This window comes from Mustela putorius, unplaced genomic scaffold, assembly GCF_011764305.1.
Source record: "Mustela putorius furo isolate JIRA1106 unplaced genomic scaffold, ASM1176430v1.1 tig00000738_pilon_pilon_pilon, whole genome shotgun sequence".
In the NCBI taxonomy this organism is placed as follows: Eukaryota; Metazoa; Chordata; class Mammalia; order Carnivora; family Mustelidae; genus Mustela; species Mustela putorius.
In genome coordinates, this window is record NW_025421463.1 from 3,063,250 (window position 1) to 3,090,797 (window position 27,548).

The following is a 27,548-nucleotide window of genomic DNA, read 5'->3' on the forward strand; positions in this document are numbered from 1 at the left end:
AAAGACTCAAGACGGCCGGAGGGTGCATCCCTGGCAGCACTTTACACATGGGTCAACTGAGGCCAGAGCAGGGCTGACACGTGGGCTCTCCATCCCCACCCACTTCCTCCGTGCCCTCCCCCCCCCCGTTCCCCCCAACACCCAGGCCCAAGCAGATAAGGGGGGTTTGACCTCAGAGTCTGCCAAAGGCTTGGGGTCAGGCCAACTCCAATTCCAATCTCTATCCACCCTGACATGCTCTGTGAACTGGGCGAGTTTCAACTCAGCCTCAGTTTTCTCCTCTGTAAAATGGGGATGGTGACAGCACGACCTCAGAGGTTTGTGAGTTAAAGCAGCCACTAGGAGGGATAGCTAGAAGGGATAGAGGTTGTGGGGCTGGGCCACAGCCCAGGAGAGGCCCCCCCCCAAAAAACTATTTCCATTCAATTCTCTTTCAATTCTTCTGCTTAGGTCCAGGGGCCAATCTGTTCTAGGTGCTGGCCTGTCTTTGATACCTTGCTACACCTTGTGAATCTCACACTTTAATGAGGAGAGAGTAGGAGGGCAAAGGGGTCCCCAGAGCAGTAGAACATTTTTTTTTAATTTTATTTACTTATGAGAGAGAGAACATGAGATGGAAGCATAAGGGGGGAGGGAGAAGCAGATTCCATGCTGAGCAGGGAGCCCGACGTGGGGCTCAATCCCAGGATCCTGAGATCAGGACCTGAGCTGAAGGCAGACCCTTAACTAACTGAGCCACCCAGGTGCCCCCGAAGAACACTGTCATTTTTCCTGTTGTCTTCTATTCTAGGCTAATAATAGTGGTGTCCTATCTAGGGCAGTAATACAAAGTTTCCTTTTTAAAATACATTTATTGAAATGAAAAGGCCAATACAAAGAAAAGGCATTGTGAATATTAGCAGTGGTGAAATCCTACAGGTTCATTCATTCTACACATGTGCGCTGAGCATCCAGTCACTCTGTTCCAAACACTGTTCCAGGAGGGAGACATAGCAGTGAACAAGTCAGCAGGAACCCCTGTTCTGGAGAACTCACAACCCCAGAGGACTGGCATTAAAATAAACGTGTAAGTGAAACAGAGCATGTCGCGTGGTGATAGGTGTTCGGGGGAGCACAGGATATGCATGTCCGATCTGAGACAGGGAGGTCAGCGCATCCTCACTCAGAAGCTGACAAGGAAGCTTGGACCTGAAGGAGGCGAGGGAGACAGCCGCGTGGGTATCTGGGCAAGACTGTTCCAGGCAGACAGTCTGTTCCAGCCAGAGCAAGGAGGGGGCGAGCCCCAGCGGGGCGAGCACCAGCGGGGCGGCCAGAGAGGCTGGGCGGCGTCCGCATCTGACAAAGGGAAGAGGCCAGAGCGAGGCAGGGGTTTTTCTTCCGAGAACAGTGAGGAGCCCCTGGAAGGGCTTGGGCAGGGGAGGGATGTGGAGGGATGGGGTCTGACCTCTTCCCACCTCCCTCTGGCCACTGTTCGGACAGGGGAGTCCAGGAGGCAGGAGCACAGGCCAGATGAGGTCCCTGGGGGGAGGCTAGTGGTTGGACAGGGGGAGGGGTGAGAAGTGTCAGATTCTGGACATATTTTCAAGGTGGATCTGATAGGATTGTCGCTGGAGTGGGTGTGGGGAAGGTGGGAGGCGGACAGAGAGGAGGCACGGTTTGGGGCCCAAGCGGCAGGAGAGGGAGATCCAGGACAGCGTGGGGAGAGATCAGCCTGTGGGCCGGAGCCCTGCAAGGGAGCACGGTTTGGAAACGTGCCTTCATGGAGAGGTCCGGGCTGCAGGCCACATTGGGGCGTCATCGGCAGAGAGATGCCTCCAAAGCCGCGGGTCTGGGTGGCAGCATCAAGGTAAAGAGTGGGGAAAGGAGCAGAAGATCAAGAGCTGAGCAGAGCCGTGGAAACTTCTAGAGGCTGGGGAGAGAAGGGGGTCAGCGAAGAGGGTCAGCAAAGGAGGATGGGGGCAGCCCCAGAGGAGAAGCGGTCCCAGGTGACGACTGAGAAGCCAAAAGAGGAAGGTGCTTCAGAGGACAGGAAGGGGGCAGCAGGGCCAAGTGCTGCCACGAGACAAGGACCAGGCTCCACGTGCACCCAGGAACGTGGGCAGGGCTGGGGACCCAAAATGACAGATTTCATGGGCTACTGGGGGAGGGGCTTCAGGGACAAAGGGGAGAAGCAGGAGACAGCCCAGAGAGGCAACTCTTGGAGAACTTTTGCTACAAAGGACAAACGTGAGGCAGTAGGGAAGGGAGCAGGCTGGAGGACCCGGAGGGGTTCTGGGTTTCTTCTTTTGGTTTGAAGATGGGGGAGCACCAGTGTGAGGGGTGACAGAATGAGGGGGCAGGGGTGAGAGGGGAGAGGTGCTGAGTCAGTGTGCGCATGAAGGGTGGCAGCTGTGGACGGGGGTGGGGGGGCGGGGGGGTGTTGGGGTCCGGGGGTCCTGGGAGGGAAGGCTGCGCCCAAGTACCAGGCCAGGAAGCTGCGGATGGGTGCTGGGAGGCCACGCGGATCTTCTGGAAGCCTTCATTCACAGGTGCCTACTAAGTGCCAGACTGGTCCAGGGCTGGGATGGAGAGTTTCCATGTCCTCCAAGGTGGCCAGGGCGCCAGGGGATTGGCTGAGGGGGTGGGGGAGCCCGGAGGAGGGGGACCGCACAGCCAGCCCCCAGGGGACCCAGAGGAGAGTGGGCGGGGCCAGGACGCCGCAGCAGCCGCAAGGACCCTCGGAAGTTGTGGCGGTTCAAGCGCATCCGTGAAATTCAGTAAAACACAGCCATGCGGGCCAAGCGTTTAGCACCAGACACAGTTGGGGCGTGGGATGGGGACGTTCATGAATATATTCTAGGCGGTGACATCAGGCCCGGGTCTCAACACTGACAACTGCCCCTCCTCAGCCGCATGACCTTCAAGTGACTTAAGCGGCCGAGCCTCAGTTTTCTCATCTGTTAAATGGGGAAACCCGACTCTAAGCCCGCACAGTCGGCGACAGGGAGGCCCGGGCAGCGCTCCGTACCTGTGGACGGTGGTCCTGGCCCCGCGCGGAGAGCCGCGGGGACCCAGCGGGGCGGGCGGGCGGGGCGGCGCTGACCACGCCCGGGCCGGAGGGGCGGCGCTCTCGCCGCCGGACTCCGGGCGCTGCCTCCCGCCGCCGCGCTGCCCGCCGGCCCGCGGGGCCAGCTCGTCCGCCGCCGCCGCCGCCGCGGGAGCCGGAGGTACCGGGGACCGCGCGGAGGGGGCGGCGGGCGGGGGCTCCGGGGTGCGGCCCTGGGGACGCCGGGGGCGCGGGTGGGAAGGGGCGCCGCGAGAAGGCGGGGCGAGGGTGGGCTGCGGAGGCGGCGGGGAGGGCTCGGCCGCCGCCCGGGCCACCTGTTCCGGAGGGACATCTGCGTGCGCGCCGACTGGGCGCGGCGGTCCCCGGCCAACTGCGCCCCGAAGTTGAGCGCGGCGGCGGGACCCGGAGTCCGGCCCGCGAGGGGAGGAGCGGCCCCGCCCGGGCCCGGGTCCCGCGCCGGCGGAGAGGGGCCGCGGGGGCGGGAGGCCCGGGGCCAGGCGGGGTGGGGAGGCGCGCGGCTCGCTCCGGGGCGCGGAATCGTCTCGGGAGGCCTGGCCCCGGAGGGGGTGCGGCCGGCTGGAGGGGGGCGGGAGGCGTCGGCCCCGGGCCAGGAGGGGATGCCGAGGCTTCGGAAGTGCCGGGGCGGGGGCAGGGCCCTGCAGGTGGAGGGAAGGGCCCGGGTCGGAGCACCCCCTCTCTGGGATCCCGACCACCCCTCCTTCCAGCTCGCTTCGCTCCCTCCCTCTGGTCCAGATGGGAACCGCGGAGTGGGAGTGGGGACGGCTTGGGAGAGGCTCCCGCAGGAGTCTCCGCGTCCACTACCCTTCGCTTCTGGGGGGCTGGGGAGCTTGCCTCAGTTTCCTCATCTGACACCCTGCAATAGAAGTTCCCACCTCCTGGGCAGACTCAGCTGAGCCTCTGGCTCTGAGAGAGTTAAAAGCCCCCCCCCACCCCCGCATCCACCCTTCCCTCAGGAGGACACCCTTTCCCCTCCCGTGCCCCGGAGATGCTGAGTGATTGCCTGCGCCTCGCTGGCGGGGGTTGGCAGAAGCAGGACCCAGGCTGGCCATGACTGTACCCTCCATACCTAGGTCTTCGCTGGGTGTTCCTGCTCAGAGATCCCCTAGGCGGGACTCCCCAGGCGGCCCAAATACAAAAGAAAGGGAGAGGCAAGATGGAATCCTGTTCCTCTTCCTCCCAAACTTGTTCCTAGTGCCTGGGGCACCTGTCTGCTAGGACCGCACGGTATTAGAGGACAGACTCCCAAATAGAAATTCTGAAATCCGTCTCCTTTCCTTATACCGATGGAAGCCCTTCTGGCTGTCTAGGTTAAAGGTCCCAACTGGGATAGGAGGCCGAGTAAGGAGGGGGCTGCCGGGGACATTTGGGACAGGACTGGCACAGGAGGAAAGGAACTTGAAATGTGGAACAGCTCTTTCCTCCCCCCACCCACCACCACCCTCCCCACCCACTGCCGCCCCTCCAGGCAGCTGGGTGTAGGGCTCCACCAGCCGTAGAGTCACCCGAGCTCTGCACTCGCGCGGCTTTTACTCCGGAATGCACTTCCACCCGTTGGACGTCCTAGGTGAGCTCGGAAGTCCTGCTAAATGCCCTGTGTTTGCATTGTTCCACTCCTCTCCAAGCTGGAAACTTCTGGATGAAAGGAACCGTAGTACCTGAAACCCCAGTGCATAGTTAGTGCTCCCGCAATGGAACTTGAATGAATTACCTGTAGGAAGTAAGGGGAAGATACCCTATTTGCACCCCTGGAGACTCCTGTTGTGAAAATTCACCACGTTTGCTGAACTTTTATAAAAATACTTTTTAAACATATTTGAATATATCTTGTCTGTAGAAATTTTTTCAAATTCCTCGCCTCTCTCAAACCTTTTTTCACTGTTTACTTGGGTTACATTGTGTTATTTAATGGATCGCGTTTGAAATTTAGGCGCTTTGGGATAACGCTACATTGAACTTGCGCATGTGTCCATTGCCCGATTTTTCCTGGAAAGAGCATCCCCTAGTCGTCACTGCATTTGAGCCTCTAGAAGGGCCCTACCTGGAGTCAGCTGGCTCTCCAGAGGGCCTATACCATTTCACGCTTCCTCAGGCTGTGAGCGTGCAATTCTTGTTATTTACTAGAAAGGAAATTACTGAGTCAAAGAGTATGAGTGTCTAGGATCTTTGCGTGGTTCCCCCCACCCCTCCGCCACCCCCACCCCTTTTCATGGAGCTGTAACTGACAAGCAGCACCAGGTACGCTGAAGGTGGACAGGGTGATCTGACATATACGTACCTTGTGAAATGACAATATCTGAGTTTCTGATTCATTTGTTTGAGCTCATCAGCGAGGTAATTGCTCTTTGGTCTCTTGGTGGCAAAGACTTCCCCGATTATCATTTGGCTTTTTTTTTTTTTTTTTTTTTTGCTGCTGCTGCTGGTGGTGTGTGTTCTGGAAGAGCACCTTTTTTATTTCTACTTTCCTTCATCTGTGTGGGTGCTTTTCGATCAAGGAGACTTGGCTGCATTTATGAGCTGTTGGGAAGAAGCCAGAAGTCGGCGTGGCTGAGTCCCCGCGGAGAAGCCCGTCTCCTGGATTGAGGTCCCAGAAGATGCAGGAGCTGGGGGGTGTCCGGCATTGGTCGAGGGAACTTCTGAGCAAAAGGGAAAATGGCCAGGCTGACACCTTATGAATTGGCTTTGATCTTCATGTAGGGAGGTGGAAAAGTTCAGTGGAGAGAAAAGGTTCTGGTCCTCAGGCCCCCAGCTCCCAGTGCTGTTTGCCAGCCTCATCCCCTGGGGTCCTCCCTGCTTCTCTGGGAGGTAGCAGGTGTTACCAGCTCCCCACCCCCCACCCCCAGTGGACAGACTCACCGGGGAGGGAAAGTGCCTTGTTCGGGTTCAGTCAGCTGCAGAGTAGCCGGGATGCATCCTGAGTTGGCTCTCCAGGCATTAACCGTGTGCCCCTGAGAATCGCTCCCCTCTTGGCACGTCCGTTTCTAGTAGATCTCAGGAAACTGCGCCCATCTTAGTGAGTGAAAGTCCCTTCCTCTCCCGTCTGTCTATGTTTGTTTTCCCTCTGGACAGACCTCAGTGGCTCCAGAAGCTTCCAGTGGAAGCCAAGTTGGCCACAGGATGGGAAGAACCCTTCCCTTCTGCCTGGTGCCCACCCACCGTGCCCTGTGCCCACACTCTCGGGCGGGAACACACTGCACATTCTGGAAGTCAGACCTGTGCAAAGTCTGACTTGGCCAACGGGGAACGTGAGAGTGAAGCAGGAGAAGTGGTCTTCACATTCCCCCAACAGACTTGATTTGAAAGAGCAGAATCCCTCATCCCGGATGAAGACACAGAGCGAGAAAGGTCCCTGCCCCCGCCCACTATCCGGTGGTCTGAGGTCTTCATTTGTACCTTCCTACAGGGTCTCCAAAGCAGCCTCCTGGGGGGGTGGGTCAACCAGCCGTGGATTGAGCCCTTACCAGGTGCCAGACACTTTGTTATTTAATCCCCTCTGCAGGGACGCTGGGGCTGGGGTGGCGCACTTCCGTTGAGTGTCTGCCTTCCCTCATCTCAGGTCATGATCCCTCTGTCTAGTCTGCTTCTTCCTCTCCCTCTGCTTGCCTTTCCCCCTTGTGCCCTCTCTCAAAATAAATGAATAAAATCTCAACAACAAAAACAACGCTCTGCCAGCTTGTGCTATTTGACCCATTTTACAGAGGAGGAAACTGAGACTTGGGGTTAAGCACTTTTCCTTTATGGTGGTGAGTTTGAGCTTCCAGCACCAGAGCAGTCCCAGGTGAACTTGCCTGGGCCACAGGCAGACTCCTTCTACCTGGCAAGGGGCGTTGGAATCCCAGCTGTGCCTTGGTTCCCCCAACTCTTTTTTTTTTTAATATTTTTATTTATTTATGTATGTATTTGACAGACAGATCACAAGTAGGCAGAGAGGCAGGCAGAGAGAGAGGAGGAAGCAGGATCCCTGCTGAGCAGAGAGCCCGATGCGGGACTCGATCCTAGGACCCTGGGATCATGACCCGAGCTGAAGGCAGAGGCTTTAACCAGCTGAGCCACCCAGGCGCCCCGGTTCCCCCAACTCTTAACCCTAGTTGATAACATGAGCACCTGCCTCACAGGGCTGTCGGGAGCATTAAATTGAGTTACTCCAGGAAAACTGCTTTGACCAGTGTTTGTGCACAGTAAGCCCTCAAGAAATGTATACTGTTACTATTAACCACGGAGCTCTAGGCCTGATGGGGAGCCTTTCAGAAATGTCAGCTCAAGCAGCTCCCCACTCCCCACGGGAAGGTGAGTGAGTCCTGACACTGGAGAGAATATGGACTTTTAATTTTTTTTTTTAAGCTTACTTATTAGAGAAAGTGTGTGTGTGTGTGTGTGTGTGCGCGCGCACGCTCATGAGGTAGGGGGAGGAGCAGAGGGAAAGGGACAAGTCGGGGCTCGATCCCAGGACCCTGAGACCTTGACCTGAGCCAAAGTCACATGCTTAACCCACTGAGCCACCCAGGCGCCCAGAGATCGTAGAGTTTTCAAGACCTTTCTGGAGATAAGATAGTGATCTGTACACACAGCTTTAAATGATGTTTCCTGTGACCCAGGAGGCTCATTTCTAGGAACCAGTCCTAGAGAAGTAATTAAGGATGTGCTCAAAGACTGAGTGCAGAGATTCACCCCCGTGTTGCCCATAAAAGCAGAGAGATGGAAACCACGTTTCCGGGAGTCAGGACAGGAAATAGGCAAAGTGAAGGGCAGATCCGCCATGGGAGATACTCTGTATCCCTGCAAGATTGGGGTACAGAGCAGTGTGTGTGGACACGACATGGGGGCGTAGCATACACTTCCAAGCAGGCTTCATCTATGCTTCACCGCAAGCGCACAGCCTGATGAGTTTTAGGAAATGTGTACAGTTGTGCCTCTATCTAGTTTCAAAACAGAGGGGCCCTGCATGTTTTTAAATGAAAAATAAAGCAAGGTGTAGAACAACAGTACGTCGGATACGTGCTCCCTCCGTGTGCACATGGCTGTGGGTCAACTCCGCTCCGTGTCTGCGAGTGTGCCAAGTGCCAGGTCCCCCGGCACATGGAAGCATGGAGAAGGTATGGAGAAGAATCTTCGTCACGTGCTTTTGCCTTGGGTCTTAAGTGGCCTTACACCGTCTTCAGGGTGGGGTAAAGCAGGGGTCACTGCGGGGTACCTACTGGACGTACAGTCCCGTTGGGGACAGGACGCGAAGGCATGAAGCCACGACTGCCATCCCCTGCCCGCCATGCAGCTGGGAATGGGGTTTCGGTGGACCCGGTAGCCAATGGCAGCTCCTCGTTCCTGTTCTGGTTAGGCGGCTGCTGAGATGGGATGGGGGAGATGTCTTGGGACATGGGAAGCATGTGCTACAGAAACGTGGAATTCCCAGAGCCTGGTGGAAACCCATGGCGTTGGTTTTCCTTTCACGTTTTTAGCATCATGTTCAAGGGCACCTGGAGTGTCGGCATGGTTTTCCTTCACACCTCGGTCCTCGCACAGTGATGGTGCCGTCCCTCCGTTACTGTCGTTTAGAGCCTCAGGAGAGTGGGGACCCAGGCCACGGCCCACAGTGGGAGGCGTGCTGAAATCCAGGCAGCTTCCCGGAGGTGGTGTGCTCCACTCACCTAGGTCAGGAGAGATTCAGGGAGGAAGCAGCATTAGAGGACTCAGAGCAGACATCCCTAGGTGCAGATCCTGCCTCCCAGGCTTACTGGCCCTTCCGCGGTGGGAGGGTTGCCTCTCCTCTCTGTACCTTCATCTTCCAGCACGTGAACGGGGACCATACTGGTTGGCATGATGATGTAGGAGAGTGATCAGTGCTTGGCAGGATGCCTGACATGTGGTGCCTTTGGCAAGCGGCAGCTCTTCCCACGTCTGATGGTTGAGAGGCTGCGGGGCGGGGAGGATGGAGCGAGGTCTTGAGGGAAGGGAAAGAACATATTGCAGAAATCTGGAATTCCCAGCGGCTGATGGCTTGAGCAATCTGGCAGAGGTCAGCCTGGCTGGTCCGGGGGTGGTGGGCCTGGGGTGCGGGGGCGGGGTGGTGGTGCAGGGGCTGCAGGGGACGTGCCCACGAGGCCTGGAGACCTGCTTGGAGCAGAGGCAGGAAGCCAGGGAAGAGGCTGGGGTTGTGGGTCTTGAAGCAGAGGACAGAGTCCTGAGCTGGGCTGTGGTCATGGGGCCGATGTGGGAAGGAGAGACGTGTCAGAAAAGTGTTCCAAGAGGGTCTCTCCCCCTGCTTCCCAGGGGAAGAATTTCTCCTCCACTCCTCTTCCTCTGGACTGTTGCAAGAACCTCATAACTGCTTTCTTGTTGACACACATCCCCTGTGGTTTAGTCTCAAAAAGCAGCCAGATCCCGAAGAACTGTAAGACAATGGCACACGATAGCCCTTTCCTCCTCAGAAGCTCCCGAAGGCAGCCCTCCCAATCGGAGAGACAGGTTCTTCCAGTGGCCCTCAAGGCCCCCTATGACCTGGTCTCATTATGTCTCTGACTTGCTCTCCTGGTGCCTTCTCCCTCCCATTTTACTTACTCTGCTATTCCAACACCTTAGGCACACATGCCCCAGGGCCTTTGCACTCACCAATTTCCCTCCTGGGACACACTTCCCCCAGATAGCCCTAAGGCTCAACCCCTCACCTCCTTCAGCTCTTGGCACAATGTCAGCTTTTCGGAGAGGCCGTCTTCACCCGTCTGTGTCTCCCAGTCCACGCTCCCTGCTGCATTTTTCCACACAGCACATGTCATCCACCTGATGTATTTCTTTACTTGTTAATTTTCTCCCACTGGAATTTCAGCTCCAGGAAGCAAAAGACAATTGGCTTTGTTCCTTGCTGTCTGTTTCCAGATGGTGGAGTGGGGCATGGCCCATAATAGGTGTTGAGGCATTTGTCGAATGAAGGATCAGGGGACTGTGTGTGATGCCAGGGGCTTGATGGGTTTCTTTCCAAGAAGACTTTTGTAATCAGGTTGAGCCTGAACTCTCTTATCTGTGAATTGTCATCCTTTTGGTCTCATTATATGCCTGTGCTCTTGGCCTGGCACCAAGGGGCAGGTGACCCTGAAATACACTGCCTGGAGAGGTCAGTGAGAGCCACTTCTGCTGGAATGAACAGAACTGGTAGCAGAGACACCAGCTTTGGAAGGTCTTTCTAGAAGGGTCCTTGGAGATTATCTTTCCCAGCTCTTTATTTTACAGATGAAGAAGTTGAGGCTCGGAATTGGGAAGAAAGAGGTCAAACTCCACGATCACAGAGCAAGTGTGTCCAAGATAGAAAGCAGTCCCTTGCTCAGGCAATACACCGTTAGCGAAGGTGGTTAAGACGAAGCAGACCCAGTACGGTCAGTGCGGTCTGTGTGCGCAGACTGTGCGGGGCAGGGTCGACGCTCTCTTTTGCTGCCAATTATTTGTAATCTTTCATACAGTAAAAAAAAAAAAAAAGGAAAAAATGAAGCAACCTGGGAGCTTTCTTTCAAATACAGTGAGCTCAGGACTCTTAACTCAGGCTGGAATTTACAAATGCCTTTTCCGTGGGCATTTCATTTGCCAGGCGGGATCTTATCTGATGAAGAGTTTTCCCCTGCTTCTTGTGCCTCTGTGACCGCTGGGCATAGAAGATGACCAGCACAGAAAGCTCATCCATTCCCACCATCCTGGCCCTGCAGACCAGTAAGCGTGTGTGTGTGCACGTGCCAAGACTGCAAATGTGCAGGAGTCAGGATTCATGGTGGGTTATGTTGCCTGGACTGAGCACAGAGCTGGGGGGGGTGGGCAGCGTGTGGGGTGGGGGTGGGGAATGACTTCACCCTGCTCTTGAGAAGCCAACCCCAGGCAGAGCTGGAGTGACCCTGGAGGGAGGGATGGCCTCCGGGAAAGAGGAGAGGTCTGTGCCTGATAATCCTGGGTACAAATCCTATCTCCTGTGCTTACCAGCCCTGCCCCTTTGGAAAAGTCACCTTTCCTCTCTTGGGACCAGGAAAGACTCAGGTATTTAAATATGACAATTCAAAAGTATGTGACCTTGGGCCGCCTGGGTGGCTCAGTGGGTCAAAGCCTCTGCCTTCGGCTCAGGTCATGATCCCAGGGTCCTGGGATCGAGCCTGAATCTGGTTCTGTCTGCTCAGCAGGAACCTACTTCCTTCTCTCTCTGCCTGCCTCTCTGCCTACTTGTCATCTCTGTCTGCCAAATAAATAAAATCTAAAAAAAAAAAAAAGTATGTGACCTTATTTTGTACCCTCAGATGGTGAGGCAGGACATGTCAGTTACACTTTCTAACAGGCATCCGCATCGTCTGCAGATGGCATTCACCGAGGTTAGTTACCTGGTCTGATCTTGGCTTTGTGGGCAGTTTAGGGATCATTGACTATTTGTTCAGAAATTATACTTTGGGCCCCTTCTATGTCTGAGGGCCTGTACTGGCCACAGGGAATGCAACAATGAGTAAAAACAGCCTTCCTCCCTGCCCTCTGGAAGCCGACATTTACATCAAATCAGTGTATCTTTGTGTCTTTAATCAGTCCCTTCAAAAAAGACCTTGGGTTGTTTTCAGCCATTGGCGATTGAAAATCTCTGACCTCTGTGAATGCGCTTATCTACAGATTAAATTCACACTGTTACACGGAGAGAGGTTAAGCATTTGTGTAATTTTGAGAGGTGTTGTTTACTTGTCCTCGGCCACTGGAGTTCATACCATCTGGCAAGCCTACGAGCCTTGGGCGAGGCGCCTGTCCCCTCACAGCCTGGCCAGAAGAATGTGTTGTCCAAGTTTTGGATTTTGCCCATCTGACAGGTGAGAGATGCTGTACGAAGTGTTTTGATTTGCCTTTCTCTTACTTAAGAAAGAGCCTCACTCTTGCTTACATATTCAGGGGCATGTTTTACGTGTGTATGTATGGACTTTGGCCACTTTTCTTTGGTGTCCCGGGTTGTCTTCTCCTTGATTCCTGGGAGCTCTTTAGAGGTTCGGAAAGATCGGACTTTTTGGGATCCGAGGGGCACAAAACTTACCCCAAGTTGTCACTTCCATTTTGACTCCACTGATGGGATTTTGGGGGGCAAAATCCCACCATGAAGCAATTGGGGTTTTTCAAGGAGTCAGATGTATTCATCTTTTCTTTTACGGCTTCTGGATGGATTTCGTACGTAATTAACAAAACTTTCCCAACTCTGAGGTTATAAAGGAATTTGCCCATGTTGTTTTGGTTCTACATGTTTATAGGGTCTGTTATTTTACATTTGGACTTGATCCTGGGGCGAGTTCTGAGATGTGAACACAGCCTCTACTCCCGTTTCCCAACACCTTAGAAGTCCTAGTTTACTTTACTAACTGGAAATCCTGCAGTGGTTGGATATCCGGGGACCTGACCATGGCTGTGATAGCTTTTGTTTCTTTGCCCTATTTGTTCAAATGCTAAGAGTGCATTGTTTTTGTTTTCTGGTTTTTGTGTGTGTGTTTTTTTTTTAAGATTTTGTTTATTTGACAGAGAGAAATCACAAGTAGGCAGAGAGGCAGGCAGAGGGAGAGGAGGAAGCAGGCTCCCCGCGGAGCAGAGAGCCTGATGCGGGGCTCGATCCCAGGACCCCGCGATCATGACCTGAGCGGAAGGCAGAGGCTTTAACCCATTGAGCCACCCAGGTGCCCCTGGTTTTTGTGTTTTCTAAAGACTGCCTTGTTTCAAGTATGGAAACTTCACAGCATGTTTTCATATCTAAAGAACTTGAAATCCTTCATTTTTCCCCTCCTTGTCAGAATTTTCCTAGACGTCTTTGCTTGTTTATTTTGGCACATGAACTTGAGAATCAACCTGTCAAATTCCAGAATCACATAGGTATTTTTGCTTTTGTTTCCTTTGTGAGAGAAGACATAATCGAGAAATACGTTTCTACAGCTGAGGTCAAAGAAAGGACTGTCTGTGCTCTTTTCTAGAAATTTTATGGTTCCATGTCTCACAGCTCGGTCTTTAATCCCTTGGAGTTTATTTTTGTGGATGGTGTAAGAAAGTGGTCCAGTTTCATTCTTTTGCTTGTAGCTGTCCAGGTTTCCCAACATGACTTCCTGAAGAGACAGACTTTTCCCCATTGCATATTCTTGCCTCCTTTGTTGGAGATTAATTGACCATGAAAGCATGGGTTTGTTTCTGGACTGTTCTGTTCCACTGATTTATGTGCCTGTTTTTGCACCAGTTTCCATACTATTTTGATGGCAACAGCTTTGTTGTACTTCTTGAAATCTGGGATTGTGATCCCGCCATCTTTGTTGTTCTCTCTCAAGATTGCTTTGAGTGTTCAGGGTCTTGGTGGTTCCATACATATTTTAGTAATATCTTGTTTAACTTCTGTGAAAAACGCTATTGGTATTTTTATAAGAATTGCATTAAATCTGTAAGTTGCTTTGAGTAGTATGGACATTTTAACAGTATTGGTTCTTCCAATCCATGAACATGGACTATCCTTGCATTTGTGTGTGTCATCTTTCATTTTTTTTAATCAATATTTTATAGTCTTCAGAGTACCAGTCTTTCACCTCCTGGGTTAAGTTTACTGCTAGGTGTTTTATTCCTTTTGGTGTAGCTATTAACGAGATTGTTTTAATTTCTCTTTCTGCTACTACAGTATTAGTGTGTAGAAACACAACAGATTTCTGTATATTAATTTCTGTATATTCTGTGACTTTACTGAATTGATTTATCAGTTAGAGTCATTTTTTGGTGGAGTCTTTAGGGTTTTCTATATATAGTATCATTTCATCTGCAAATAGAGTTTTGCTTCATTTCTTACCTATGCTGATGCCTTTTCCTTGTCTGATTGCTGTGGCTAGGACTTCCCATGCTGTGTTGAATCAAAGTATTGAGAGTGGACGTGTCCTTATCTAGTTCCTGATTGTAGAAGAAAAGCTGTCAGTTCTTCCCTATTGAGTGTGATGACAGCTGTGGGTTTTTCATAATGGATTTTATTATGTTGAGGTATATTCCCTCTAAATCTATTTTGTTGACAGTTTTTATCATGAATAGATGTTGTACTTTGTCAAATGCTTTTTCTACATCTATTGAGCTGATCATACGGTTTTTATCCTTTCTCTTGTTAATATATGATGTTGATTGATTTGTGAATATTGAGCCACCCTTGCATCTGGGGAATAAATCGCACTCGATGGTGGTGAATTATTTTTTTCCTCACCCCACCCCCCATATTGATTTTTAAAAATATGTTGATGGATTTAGTTTGCTAGTATTTTGCTGAGAATTATTGCATCTGTGTTCATCACACACATGTTATGGTGTTTTTATCTGGTTTTGGTATCAGGGTAATGCTGGCCTCATAAAATGAATTTGGAAGCTTTCCTTCTTCTATTTTTTGGAATAGTTTTAGAAGAATAGGTATTGGGTTGGCTAGGTGGCTCAGTCAGTTTAGGCGTCTACCTTCCTCTCTGGTCATGATCCTGGAGTCCTGGGATGGAGCCCTGCATGGGGCTCCCTGCTCAGCAGGGGTCTACTTCTCTCTCTCCCTCTGTGCTCACACTCTCTCTTTCAAGTAAATAAATTTTTTTAAATCTTAAAAAAAAAAAAAAAGAAATATAGGTATTTACTCTTCTTCTTCAAATATTTGGTAGAGTTTGCCTGTGAAGCTATCTGGTCCTGAACTTTTGTTTTGGGGGGCTTTTTGCTTACTAATTCAGTTTGATTACTAGTAATCAGTCTTTGCAATTTCTCTGTTTTTCCTGATTCAGTTTTGGAAGGTTATATGTTTCTAGGAATGTGTCCACTTTTTCTAGGTTGTCCGATTTGTTGGTGTATAATTTTTCATAGCATTCTCATATAATCCTTCGTATTTTGGGAGTGTCAATCAATTATCTCTCCTCCTTCATTTCTGATTTTATTTATTTGAGTCCTTTCTCTTTCTTTCTTTTTTTTTTTTTTAAGATTTTTATTTATTTATTTGATAGAGATCACAAGTAGGCAGAGAGAGGGGGGGAAGCAGGCTCCCTGCTGAGCAGAGAGCCCGATGTGGGGCTCCATCCCAGGACCCTGAGATCATGACCTGAGCTGAAGGCAGAGGCTCAAACCACTGAGCCACCCAGGTGTCCTTTTCTCTTTCTTTCTTGATGAATCTAGCTAAAGGTTTATCAATTTTGTTTTTGATTTTTATGAATGCTTTATTGCTCTTAAAAAGAAAGTCTAGGATAGAATTTGATGCAGTATAGAAACTTACTCATTATTTTATCTACATCTTTTGAATTCTTATATTTGATCTACTTATTTCTTGGGCTAAGAGAAGGGAATTAAAATCTCTTATTAGTGTGTTTCAATCTATTTAACCTAATATTTTGTACTTTCTAATTCCTGGAAATCACTGCAGTGTTACTTGGTACATTGTAAATTATACCTTTACATTCTATATGGCCCTTCTTGGGCTCATTTAGTGATGGTTGGCTTGAATTCTCAGTCTTGTTTTGAGATCATGGTCTTAGCTTTGTTTTTGTTCGTATTTGTCTTTCTACCTTTGCTCTTTTACTTTCAACTGTTCAGAATCCCTTTGATGTATATTTCATTCTCTCAGATACAGGATAGAGTTGGATTTTTTGCTTGGGATCTCCATCAAAAATCTTTCTTTTCATAAAGATAAGTGAGTTAAGCCTGCTTACCTATATTGATATCACAGGTTTCTCATTTCAATGTCATATTGTGTATACATATGCAGATATGTCTTCATCCATGTAGAAGGGCTCTATTCTTTACTCTTTCACTGTGTTTAAAAAAAGAAAGTCCCCCTTATATCTGGGAAAGCTTGTGTTTTTGTTCGAGTGGCTACCTTTATATTCACACCTTTATATACTACTTAGTTTCTTCTTTCTGTAGACAGTATTGTTTCTCTTCTAGGAACAATAAACTTGTTTCCTCTTTTTTGTTTCCCTTGCGCTTGTCATGGTCCCATTTCGGCTGACACTGTACTGAGTGATGAAGGCGTATCTTCTTTCCGTTCTGACCATCCCAGTGGTTCTTGGTCAGGTGACACTCATGAACACTCATGTTGCCATTGCCACGAAAACCTGAAGAAGTGTCAGCAGCTAGGGAGAACGTTCTGGAGACAACAGTGAAGCACTTTTGAGAAATGCCACATGACCCACACGTGATGGGTACAGGAGGTGATCCTGTGTGGGAAAACCCCAAGATCGAGAGCCACGTGCTCTTCCAACTGAGCCAGCCAGGCGCCCCTTGGTGATTGTAAAATCTGACGAAACCATTTTTTCAAGATAAAAATTCTGCAGGATAAGAAAGCAGACTGACATTGTTTAATGGGCAGCATTTTAGTTTTTTTAAGTGGGCACATAACAATGCATCTTATTAGATGCGGTAAAATCGGCAATGTTATCCTCTTGTTGCCGCCTTTGTACTTGAAATGTGCTTAAACTTTTGCTGTTGGATTTTTTAGCTCTTACTGCTTGAGATTAAAGATGAGGTAACCACAGAGCGCATTGCATTTTCAACCTCCTTTCCCGCTTGCCTGCCAAGTTTGGGGTAGTTAGATCATTTCCGTATTGTCTGGGTAGGTACCATTTCCTTTCCATCTGTCCTCTTTATTCTTCCCCTTTCTTGGGAGAGAGAAGATGCCGCAGTTAAATACATTCAGTTCTCTTACTACCGTTCTTTAAAGCACCAGCTTGTTGGCTGGAGTTGATTCTTTGGTCTTCCTCAGAGGAGCAATCTTGCCTAAGTCCTTGTACTTCGAAACTCTTGGCGTAATCTTTACATGGATTTATTTTTTAAAAAAGATTGTACATATTCATTTGAGAGAAAGAGAGAGAGAGAGAACGAGAGGGACAGAGGGACAGATTAAGAGGGAGAAGCAGACTTCCCAAACCTGATGTAGGGCTCGACCCCAGAACCCTGGGATCGAGACCTGAGCTGAAGGCAGACACTTAGCCGACTGAGCCACCCGGGCGTCCTGTAATCTTTCTATTTAAAGAACACTGTGGCTCTAGGTTAATCTTGGCTCAAGCTTCCTTTCTCTGATGACCCTGTAGGTGTTGTTCCACAGTCTTCTGTTTTTATAGATGCTGCTACAGAGAAATCAGATGCCAGCCAGATTCTCTGTCCTTTGTCCGTGCCTTGAGCTCTGTATGTAGCTCCCCAGAGATTTACGTTTGTACCTTTAAAGCCCAGTGATTTTACTCTCCTGTGTCTTGGGATTTATTGTTCTGGGTCACTGTTCTCTAGCACATGGTGTGCCCTTTCAGTTGGGTCTGTGAAGTTAGGCCTTCCCCTATTTTTGGAAGGTTTTCCTGAATTATAATTGCAGCAATTTATTCTATCTGTCTGTTTATTTCTTCTTCAGGAGGTCAGTTGTACGTGTGTTGGATCTCCTCTGCAGTCTGTTTCATCTTGTTTTGGTTCTTTGATTCTTTCTGCTGAATTTTGTGACTTTTTCATTTTAATCTTTGTAGCTCTTCCTGTACTTTGTCTGGAATCTGTTCTCCTGGGTATTTCTTACCATCGAGTCTTCGTTTCTGAAATAGTCTTGTATTTTCCTTCTAATTTGTTTCTGAGGTCTGTTAGTTCTCACATCACATACTGTCTCATTTCTTGCAGCTCTTGTATTTCTGCTTTTTGGTCTGCCTGCATAGCTGGGACTACATGTATATATACATATATATATGTGTGTGTGTGTGTGTATAATTTTATTTATTTTTTTGACAGACAGAGATCACAAGTAGGCAGAGAGGCAGGCAGAGAGAGGAGGAAGCAGGCTCCCTGCAGAGCTGAGAGCCCGAGGCAGGACTTGATCCCAGGACCCTGAGATCATGACCTGAGCCGAAGGCAGAGGCTCAACCCACTGAGCCACCCAGGTGCCCTATTTATATATATATATATATATATATATATATATATATATATATATATATATTTAGGGACTCCTGGATGGCTCAGTGGGTAAAGCCTCTGCCTTCGGCTCAGGTCATGATCCTAGGGTCCTGGGATTGAACCCCATATCGGGCTCTTTGCTCAGCAGGGAGCCCACTTCCCTTCCTCTCTCTCTCTGCCTGATTCTCTGCCTACTTGTGATCTCTCTCTGTCAAATAAATAAAATAAAACAAATTTTTTTTAGATTTTTGTTTTTATTTATTTGACAGAGATCACAATTAGGCAGAGAATCAGGCAGAGAGAGAGAGAGGAAGGGAAACAGGCTCCCTGCTGAGCAGAGAGCCCAGCGGGGTTCGATCCCAGGACCCTGAGATCATGACCTGAGCTGAAGGCAGAAGCTTAACCCACTGAGCCACCCAGGCGCCCCTTTTTAAAAATTTTTATCTATCTATTTGAGAGAGAGCGAAAGAATGAGATGGAAGAGGGCCAGAGGGAGAAGCAGGCTCCCCGCTGAGCAGGGAGCCTGATGTGGGGCTCAATCCCAGGACCCTGGGATCATGACCTAAGCTGAAGGCAGATACTTAACTGACTGAGCCACCCAGGCATCCCTGGAATTACTTTTTAAAGTTTGTGTGTTTGTTTGTGTGTGTGTGTGTTTCTTTTCTTTTCTTTTTAAGGTTTTACTTACTTATTTGACAGAGAGAGAGACACAGCAAGAGAGGGAACACAAGCAGAAGGAGTGGGAGAGGGAGAAGCAGGCTTGCCTCTGAGCAGTGAGTCCCATGTGGGGCTCGATCCCAGGACCCTGGGATCATGACCTGAGCCTAAGGCAGATGTTTAACAACTGAGTCACCCAGGTACCCCTGTTTGTTCTTTTTTAATTCATGCCATAATTTTGTATTAGAGTTTTTTTTCATTTTGTGGGAATATTTTTATGGTGATTTTTCTTTGTACGTAAGAGAACATTAGTATTCCTTTCCCTTTTCATTCTTGGAGTATCTTTGTATGGACACTGTTTTTTTTCTTTTTTTTTTATTCCTTTAACCATTTTTTAAAAAATAATGAAATTGGTTGAATCTTCCTGGATCAGCATTTAGTAGGAGGTTTTGGTGGAAATTAGGAGAGAAACCAGGCTAGTTCTCGAAGTTCCTCCCATTTTTACGGAAATTGATTATTCCTTGAAAATATGACCTTCCTTGGGGTGCCTGGATGATGCATTTGGTTAAGTGTCTGACTCTGGTTTCAGTTGAGGTCATAATCTCAGGGGTCCCGAGATCGAGCCTTCTATTAGGCTCTGGACTTAGCATGGAGTCGGCTTGGGATTCTCTCTCTCTCTCCCTGCCCCTCCTGCTGTGTTCTCTCTCTCAAATAAATAAATCTTTTTAAAATAATAAAAAATAAAATAACATATGACCCTTTTCTAGATCCACTGTGCTTTGGTCTCACAGAACACAACTGGCTTGAGTGGGCCACCTGCCTCCAAACTTGAACTCTCCCGGTTCACTCGGAATACAGCTCACTCTTCTGACTTTCTCATATTCCTCTAAGAAGTGCTCATTTCTGTAGGCTTCCACTTCGGGTCCCCTCTGCACCCTGTTCCTCCCCGGCTCACTGCTATACCTAGTGGACTCGGGAGCTTGGGGCCTCATTTACATGTGAGTTGGGGTTTATGGGTTTTCCGTGGCCTTGGTGTCCCTGAAGCTGAAGCTTGTGGTTTATTTTCTGTTTCCTGTGCTCTGTATGACATCAGCAGAGGAAGAAAAATTCAGAACCAAGAATCTGCCCTGTTCCTTTCGGAAAAACAAGTCTCTACCTCCCTCATTTTGTTGGTAACCTTGCCCAAAGAGCAAGCCACTGTGGACCCGATTCTGGCTTTAGAACATCTTAAGGGCTTCAGAGAAGAAACATTGTATAAGTTCTGCTCTGAAAAACTGCTGTTTTATAAAAATCACCTTCTAGTAACTGTAACTCCGACTTCTTTTTTTTTTTCTTAAGATTTTATTTATTTATTTGACAGAGATCACAAGTGGAGAGGCAGGCAGAGAGAGAGTGGAGGAAGCATACCCCCTGCTGAGCAGAGACTCCCTATGTGGGGCTCGATCCCAGAACCCTGGGATCATGACCTGAGCTGAAGGCAGAGGCTTAACCCACTGAGCCACCCAGGCGCCCCTAACTCCTACTTCTTAAGTAGAAATATTTACTTATGACTCGAAAGATGGGAGAGGGGTACAGGGCCAGGACTGTGAATTCTTCAAGCAGGATTTTCTAATTTTAGTATATGTGCTGCCGAAGCGAGCACAAGCAGGATTTTCTAGATCTAAGTTTTGATCTTCCCACCAAGGAGGGTCTGAGTTCCTGATCCTGTCCTGTCTCCAAAAGTATCCCTACTTTCAGCTTGGTAGACTTTTCCTTCATCTCTTTCTTTCTTTTTCCCCTGTGTATGTGTGTGTGTGTGTGTGTTGGTTGGTTGACGTAACAGGAAGTCCAGGATGTACCAGCTTCAGGCATAGCAGCATCCAGGTGTAATGATGACATCATCATGCATCTCTTTCTCTCCAGTTCTTGTCTCTGCCGGCCTTGGGGCCAGCGTCATTCTCTGTCAGGCAGGCAGGCTCGCCCTCCTGGCTCATGGCTCCATCTTAGCACCTCCATTAGAAGGCACGTGACTCTGCTTGGCCTGGATTGGGTTAACGTGCCCTCCCCGAGCTGCTCACTGTGGCCTAGAGAACATGGCACAGTCATTAGGCAGACTTGAATCGTGTGCCCACCCACCCCAAGAACTAGAGAGTGAGGTCTGTGAGGTGGAGGCAGTTCCTCAAAAGAAATCAGGATACTGTTGTCAGAATGGATGCTGGGCAGGCAAAGCCAGCAGACAGCCACGCCGTCTGCACTGGGAATCACCAGTGCAGGTAACATCTGCCCCTTTTCTCTGGCCATGCAGCGAGGCCCACCTGGGGTCCAGAGGAGCTGCCATTCCAGTGATGTCCCAGGCAGTGTGTGACCAGAGGGTGGTTCTGAGACTCCAGGACAGAGGGGACATATAAAGTGGTGTTTGGGGATAAATAGTGGCCTGAGAGGAGATGTGTCGTGTCCTACCCCTGTGACATGTGACTGTGACCTCCTTTGGAAAAAAGGGTCTTTGCAGGTGTTAAGGATCTTGAGATGAGGAAACGATCCTGGCTTAGCCAAGTATGGGCCGTAGTCCAATGACGAGTGTCCTTGCAACAGAGGAGGAGAAGAACATACATGGGAAAAGGCCGTGTGAGCGCAGGGGCAGAAGCTGGAGGAAGCAGCCCCAAGCCTGGGGGGGGGGCGCTGGAAGGGGGCACCAGAAACTGGAAGGAGCAAGGAACGGTTCTCCCCTAGAGCCCGAGAGGGAGTCGGGTCTGGTCAACACCTTGGTTTCAGACTTCTGCTCTCTGGAGCTGTGAAAAAAGTTGGCACCTGTTGTGGTCATTGGTCTCAGCAGCTACAGGAAACCAGTACAGCGAGTGGATCAGAGTTGGGTCCCTCTTCTGTTTCCTTGGTTTTGTGGTTTGTGACTTCTGCTGGGCTGTCTGCCTCCTGAAGCATCTCCAGGGAGACCTGGGGTGAGGCAGTCCTTGCTGGGGTGGGGGGCAGGAAGGGCTCCCTGAGGGCACCAGCTCCACCCTCCATGGCTGTGTGACCCTGGCAGAATCCCTGTCCCTCTCTGGACCTCTGGGAGCCAGTCAGCACCCATCCCAACAGCCCGCGGTTCGGTGTGGACCATGTCTGACCGTCACCGTGACTCTGCTCCGGTCAGGGTCCACCAGCACCAGGCTGAGCTGGATGGACACGGGAGCCAAGGAAAGGTCAGAGGTGGGGTGGCCCCTACTGTGGGCCATGAAGGAGGGACAATTACCAGGCAGAGAAGCCATTTCTAGGCACTTGGACCTGGTCCCTGACTCCGGTGCCCCTGACTGGGGGGGGCCCACGAAGCTGGTGCTGAGAGCCCAGCAAGCAGGGAGCGGTCGGGCCTTTGGGCCTTTGACCCGCCGGCTGGGTGCTTCTCACCCTCACTTCCTGCCTGAGCTGGATCACGGGGGTCCTGATGATGGGAAGCCGCAGAGGAGCTCAGAGCAGGGTGGTGGCTCCGCAAGCTAACTGGAAATGGCTTCCTGGGGCAGGGAGGCAGGAGGAGGCAGTGGCCACGTGCCAGGCTCTGCTGACAAGGGCCAGGACTTGGGCTGCAGCTGTGAGGCCCATCCCGGGGGGCCAGGAGCATGCTTTGGACCTGAGGTCACATGGGGATTGGGCTGTGGCCAACTTGGCCCTGTGCACAGTTTCTATTCCTGGGTCTTGGGCTCCGGGACCAAATAACGACACTGCTTGGGACTGGCACTCTCCATGGGGGCGGGCGCGGGCTCAGGGGGCACATCGGGCCTCCCCAACAAGCCCAGACCCCACCCCACCCCACCCCAGAAGAGCCAGATCACCCCAGTGCTGTGGGGCCCCTGGGAGGCCGGGGCCTCGATCTGCACAGCTCTCTGCCCACTCCTCGGTGTGGTTCACATGGGGTTAAAAATACTCAGGACCAAAATAGCCTCTCCTCGCAGGGGAACATGAGGTTCTTGATTTCTAGTGGCGCTGCTGCCCATGACCCAGCCGGGGATCCCAGGCCGCTCCCCGGCTCTCCAGCCCCCTCTCCTTGCTCACACGCTCTTGACTGCTTTTGTCATTTGCCAATTTGCTGACTCGCTGACCAGCCCATTCATTAATTCGCTCATTCATTCATTCACTGATTGTTCATTGATTCCTGCCCTGGTTGATGGGCTCCTTCCTTGACTGACTCACCCCCACACTGAGTCTTTGCTTGGTGGCTGCGGACTGCATCCCTGGGCCCCTCTACTCGAGATGCTGAGGAAAACCAAAAAAGACCCGTCCCCGTGGGGTGACGTCCCGCATCAGTAACCCACACAAATGAGAACGAAACGTCCCGTATGGCAGAGGAAGTACCGGTGACTGTAAACTCCAGAGGAGGCCGTGAAGGGACAAGGGAGGTGGAGTTTTGGGGCCTGAGAGGCCCCACAGGAAAAAGATGATTTATTTTTTTTTTAAAGATTTTATTTATTGAGAGTGAGAGTGAGAGCACAAGGGGGAGGAGGGAGCAGGAGTAAGAGAGAGAAGCGGACTCTCTGCTAGCGGGGAGCCCCATGTGGGGCTCGATCCCAGGACCCCGGGATCATGACCTGAGCCGAAGGCAGACGCTTCACCGGCCCAGCCACCCAGGCGCCCCAGGAAGATGATTTCTGAGTGAGAACAAGAGGGAGGTAAGGGACCGAGCCAGGTGAACAGCTGTGGGAAGAGGGTTCCAAACAGAGGGGACAGCATACACACAGGCCCTGAGATGGCAGTACGGGGGGCATGGGTTTGAGAAAGAGTGAGCAGGCCCGGGGTGGCTGGGGGAGAGCCGACGACCCGGAGAGACGCCGGGTGTGAGGCCGGGATGGGGGCCATGCGGGACCTGGTGGACCCGGGCTTCCCACATCACTGAGGATCTCCGCAGACAAAGTGACATGGCCTGGCTAGTGTCCTCGGAGTGTCCCTCTGGCAACCGGGGGAGTGAATCCATGAGTGAGCCGATCAGCGAGAGGGCGAGTCGTCTGTGTGTGCCTACTGTGTGTCAGGCTCCGAGCCGGGCTCTGGTGGGGGAAAGGCGCACAGGGCCCTGTGGCGCTTCTGGAGGCCCACCAGGCTAAGGCTCTTCCAGCAGTGTCCCTTTCCAGGAAGCCACCTTTCCCTGGCTCCGCTGGACCCTTTGCTGCATTTCAGCGGTCACCAGCCTTGTCCGTGTCTGTGTCCAGATGGCCCTCCTGCCCGCTGAGAGCTCCCCGGGGGCAGAGCTGCACCTCTCTCTTAATTTCTCCCAAGCACCCTGTGGGGCCGAGAGAGATCAATGAGCCAGTGAGCCCATGTGGCTGGGGCATGAGGCCTCCGTGAACCCGCCGCCCTCCTCACTCTGTGTCTCGCCATCTTTTGCAGATGGATTTGTGGGTGCGGAGCATTTGTGGAGGGGCCGTGTTCCTGTCGGCAGAGGAGTGTGGCTGCTGAGCCAGGGCGTGTCCCCCGGAGAACTGCCTAGCTGCCCGGATCCCTACCTCGCCGCCATGGGCCACCCAGGCTGGTCAGTTACCAGCCAGAGACGTCACCGCGGGTCCCAGCCTTCCACCAGGGGGGCAGGCCAGAGGCTCAAGTCCCAGCCTCCTGGCACTGCCCTCGGGCTAGGAGACCCTTCTGTCCTGGGGAGGGGCTGACTCCAGCCCCCGTTAACCCCCAGGCTGCCTGCCCAGTCCCTCCATCCCTCTGTGTGTCCACATTTCCTGGCCTCTAAAGGAGAAACAGTCCAACCACCCTTGGGGCTACGGAGAGCCAGAAGAGGTGCACACGGGCCCCAGGAATTTAGAAGGCGCTGGGTAAAGGGTGGCCGGGGTCCCGTGAGTAGCGGTAACAGCCTGGGTAAATGTGTACTCAGTCGCCGAAGTGCCAGGTGTGTTCCCACGCCCCCTGTGCCACTTCTCTCCCAGGCTGGACCGTGGCCTGGCTTCAAGCCCCCGCCCTATCACTTGCCTGCCCCGGGACCGCTTGTGAATCACCAGACTTCTCCGTGCCTCGTGGTGGTGAGGACAGTGATCCCCACTGCATAGAGCAGCTGGGAAGGTTTAGAACGTTTCATGTGTGTGACTTTCCTAAGCAGGACACCTGGCACGTGTGGAACCCTTTAGTGGGTTCCGGTGTTCTTGCCTGCAGGTGGGAAGTGTGAGCTTAGTGAATTGCCCCACGTCTTAGCTGGTTCGGACAGACGTAAGGTCCTGTGCCTCCCCGGTGTTCCCGTAGCCCTGCCCTTGGGGACAGAACCCGGGCCTGTTTCATTTCCCCCAGCCGTTTGTAAGGCCCCCAGGATGTTCTTGTCTGCTGGCCAGGTGGACATCACCAGGAGAAGGGTGAGGGTCGAAGGGCAGCAGTCCTAGGCGGAGTTACTGGCTTGCAACACAATCTCCCTGCCCCTCTCCCTCCAGACCTGTGTCTCTAGGAAGCACGTCCCAGGGTAGAGGCTGGGAAAGCCAGACACTTAAGAGACTCCATTGTGTCCGAGACAAGGACTTTAGGACCCAGCATGCATCCCTGGGTGCCTGGAGCCCACCAGCCCTCCAGGCTTTGGGTGACAGTGCCCAGGCCTGCCCAGGCCCCAGGCTTTCCTGCTGAAAAGCCCGAAGGCTACTTGGCAGTGTGCCCTCTTAGAGCAGCTCCAGGCCTGGCTTGTGGAATTGAATGGGGCTGAGGGGTCCATGTGCTGGGCATCAAATCACGGGCTGCCAGTGGCCCAAGGGGCCCAGGCCTCACCAAACAGAGAGGCCCGAGTGCCTTGTGGTGGCAGAGGCATTGCTTCTGACAACCCTCGTCTGTACCAGACCCTGGCCTGGGGCGTTATGGCCGTGTGTTGCAGGTAGCACTGGCTCAGTTCCTGGGAAGCTCCCAGGTGTGTCACAGAGAGCAAAAGGGACTCTTCCCAGCCTGCGGCCTCTGGCCTGCCGTTCCGCTTTGCAGGTAGAGGAGGAAGGAGGTGGCACTCGGAGCCAGCAGATCCGTGGGCTTTTGGAAGCTAACACTGACCATCACTGGTGCTTGTGGGAAGTGTTCTTGGGGCCGGGGATGCCAGCGGTCTGCCCGAATGTGACGCTCGTCTCTTACAGACCGGCCGGTTCCTGCCGCGGGCGCTTGGCGTCATCCGGGGAGAACATGCCCGGGCCCCCTAAGTGCCTGCTGCGGCTGCTTCGGGGCGCCCCGAGACAGCGGCTCTGCACCCTGTTTATCATCAGCTTCAAGTTCACGTTTTTCGTCTCCGTCATGATCTACTGGCATATCGTGGGAGAGCCCAGAGGCCAGAGAGAGTTCTCTCACTTGCCTGCCGAGGTCCCCTGCCCCCAACTGGTGCCCCCTACGCTGCTGTCCAGCACCCCGCTCCCGGGCAACATCTTCTTCCTGGAGACCTCAGACCGGACCAACCCCAACTTCCTGTTCATGTGCTCGGTGGAGTCGGCCGCCAGGGCCCACCCCGAGTCCCGGGTGGTGGTCCTGATGAAGGGGCTGCCTGGCGGGAACGCCTCCCTGCCCCGGCACCTGGGCCTCTCCCTCCTGGGCTGCTTCCCCAACGTGCACCTGCTGCCGCTGGACCTGGAGGAGCTGTTCCGGGACACGCCCCTGGCGGCCTGGTACGTGGCCTGGCGGCACCGCTGGGAGCCATACGTGCTGCCCGTGCTCTCCGACGCCTCCCGCATCGCGCTCATGTGGAAGTTCGGCGGCATCTACCTGGACACGGACTTCATCGTCCTCAGGAACCTGCAGAATCTGACCAACACGCTGGGCACTCAGTCCCGCTACGTCCTCAACGGTGCCTTCCTGGCGTTCGATCGCCACCACGAGTTCATGGCGCTGTGCATGCACGACTTCGTGGCCCACTACAACGGCTGGATCTGGGGCCACCAGGGCCCGCAGCTGCTCACGCGGGTGTTCAAGAAGTGGTGCTCCATCCGTAGCCTGGATGACAGCCACGCCTGCCGCGGCGTCACCGCCCTGCCCAGCGAGGCCTTTTACCCCATCCCCTGGCAGGACTGGAGGAGGTACTTCCAGGAGGTCAGCCCCGAGGAGCTGCAGCGGCTGCTCAAGGTCACGTACGCCGTCCATGTGTGGAACAAGAAGAGCCAGGGCACGCGCTTGGAGGCCACGTCCCGGGCGCTGCTGGCCCAGCTACAAGCCCGCTACTGCCCCACGACGCATGAGGCCATGAAGATGTACTCGTGACGGGCCTGTTGGGGGCACCCTCCCCACACCACGGGGGGTTCCTGATGGAGCAGGACTCCCGGCCACCTTTCCTGGGCAGGGGGGGCGAGATGGGAGGGCCCAGGACAGGGAGGCCTGAGTGGCCACAGCCTAGGATTCGGGGCGGGCCCAGGGGAGGGTGGGCAGCTGTCCGCCCCCGAGGTGTGCTTGCTTGGAGGACCCACGGCAGGCCCCCAGGTCCGCTCCTTCCTGGGCGAGGCTGGTGGGACACCCCGCCCAGCCTGTGTGCTTTCTCAGGGTGCAGGCAACGAGTGGGGGGTGGGAGGGCCCCAGCCCCGAATATGCTGTCGTGCACATCTGGGTCTTTTGGACAGCACACCAGAGCTGTGTGCACTAAAGCAGCTTCTGGGCATCTCGGGGCAGCCAGCCCAGTGGAGGCCAAGGTGCCCACAATGAGAGCATGGATGGAAAAACCCCAGAACGGGTAGGAAGGAGAGGGGATGGGGGAGGCAGCAGGAGTGCATACCTGGCCTCATGAGCCCCGGTTGGGGGTTGGGGGTTGGGGCTGGCAGGGGCGTTGCTCTTTCCTGCCTTTGGTTTCTTTGTCAGAGGTGCTGAGTGGCTGAGCGGCTGAGCTGGCCTGGGGAGACCTGCCTGCTCACCCCATTCTCTTTCCAGAGATCTTGCAAGGGTGATGTGCACCTGCTGGCTACTCCAGGGCATGGGGGCGGGTTTTAAGAAAACCAACCCCCATCCTGCCTACAATAAACACAGGATAATAAACATAATATAAGCGGCTCCCGGA

General features: G+C 52.6%; 1 protein-coding gene and 1 long non-coding RNA gene across 4 annotated transcripts; one reads left to right on the forward strand and one right to left on the reverse strand.

Moving 5' to 3' along the window:
• Positions 1 to 3,145: 3,145 nt before the first annotated feature.
• Positions 3,146 to 27,548, forward strand: A4GALT (alpha 1,4-galactosyltransferase (P blood group)). Of its 3 annotated transcripts, none has more exons than XM_045083757.1 (3): positions 3,146 to 3,206; positions 23,948 to 24,089; positions 25,511 to 27,548. In XM_045083757.1, the coding sequence occupies exon 3, from the start codon at positions 25,616 to 25,618 to the stop codon at positions 26,762 to 26,764; it is 1,149 nt and encodes a 382-aa protein (XP_044939692.1). In that variant the 5' UTR covers positions 3,146 to 3,206; positions 23,948 to 24,089; positions 25,511 to 25,615; the 3' UTR covers positions 26,765 to 27,548. The 3 variants fall into 3 exon arrangements, with proteins under 3 accessions (XP_044939692.1, XP_044939693.1, XP_044939691.1); XM_045083758.1 differs by having other exon boundaries at positions 25,657 to 27,548; XM_045083756.1 differs by having other exon boundaries at positions 23,948 to 27,548.
• Positions 3,504 to 6,236, reverse strand: LOC123393076. Its single transcript, XR_006607789.1, has 3 exons — positions 5,921 to 6,236; positions 5,343 to 5,700; positions 3,504 to 4,722 (listed from the first exon to the last, which is right to left on the reverse strand). It is a non-coding gene; the product is annotated as an uncharacterized LOC123393076 (long non-coding RNA).

Coding starts and splice junctions, on each gene's coding strand:
- A4GALT (XM_045083756.1), top strand. CDS start 25,235: ATGGGGCTGAGGGGTCCATGTGCTGGGCATCAAATCACGGGCTGCCAG.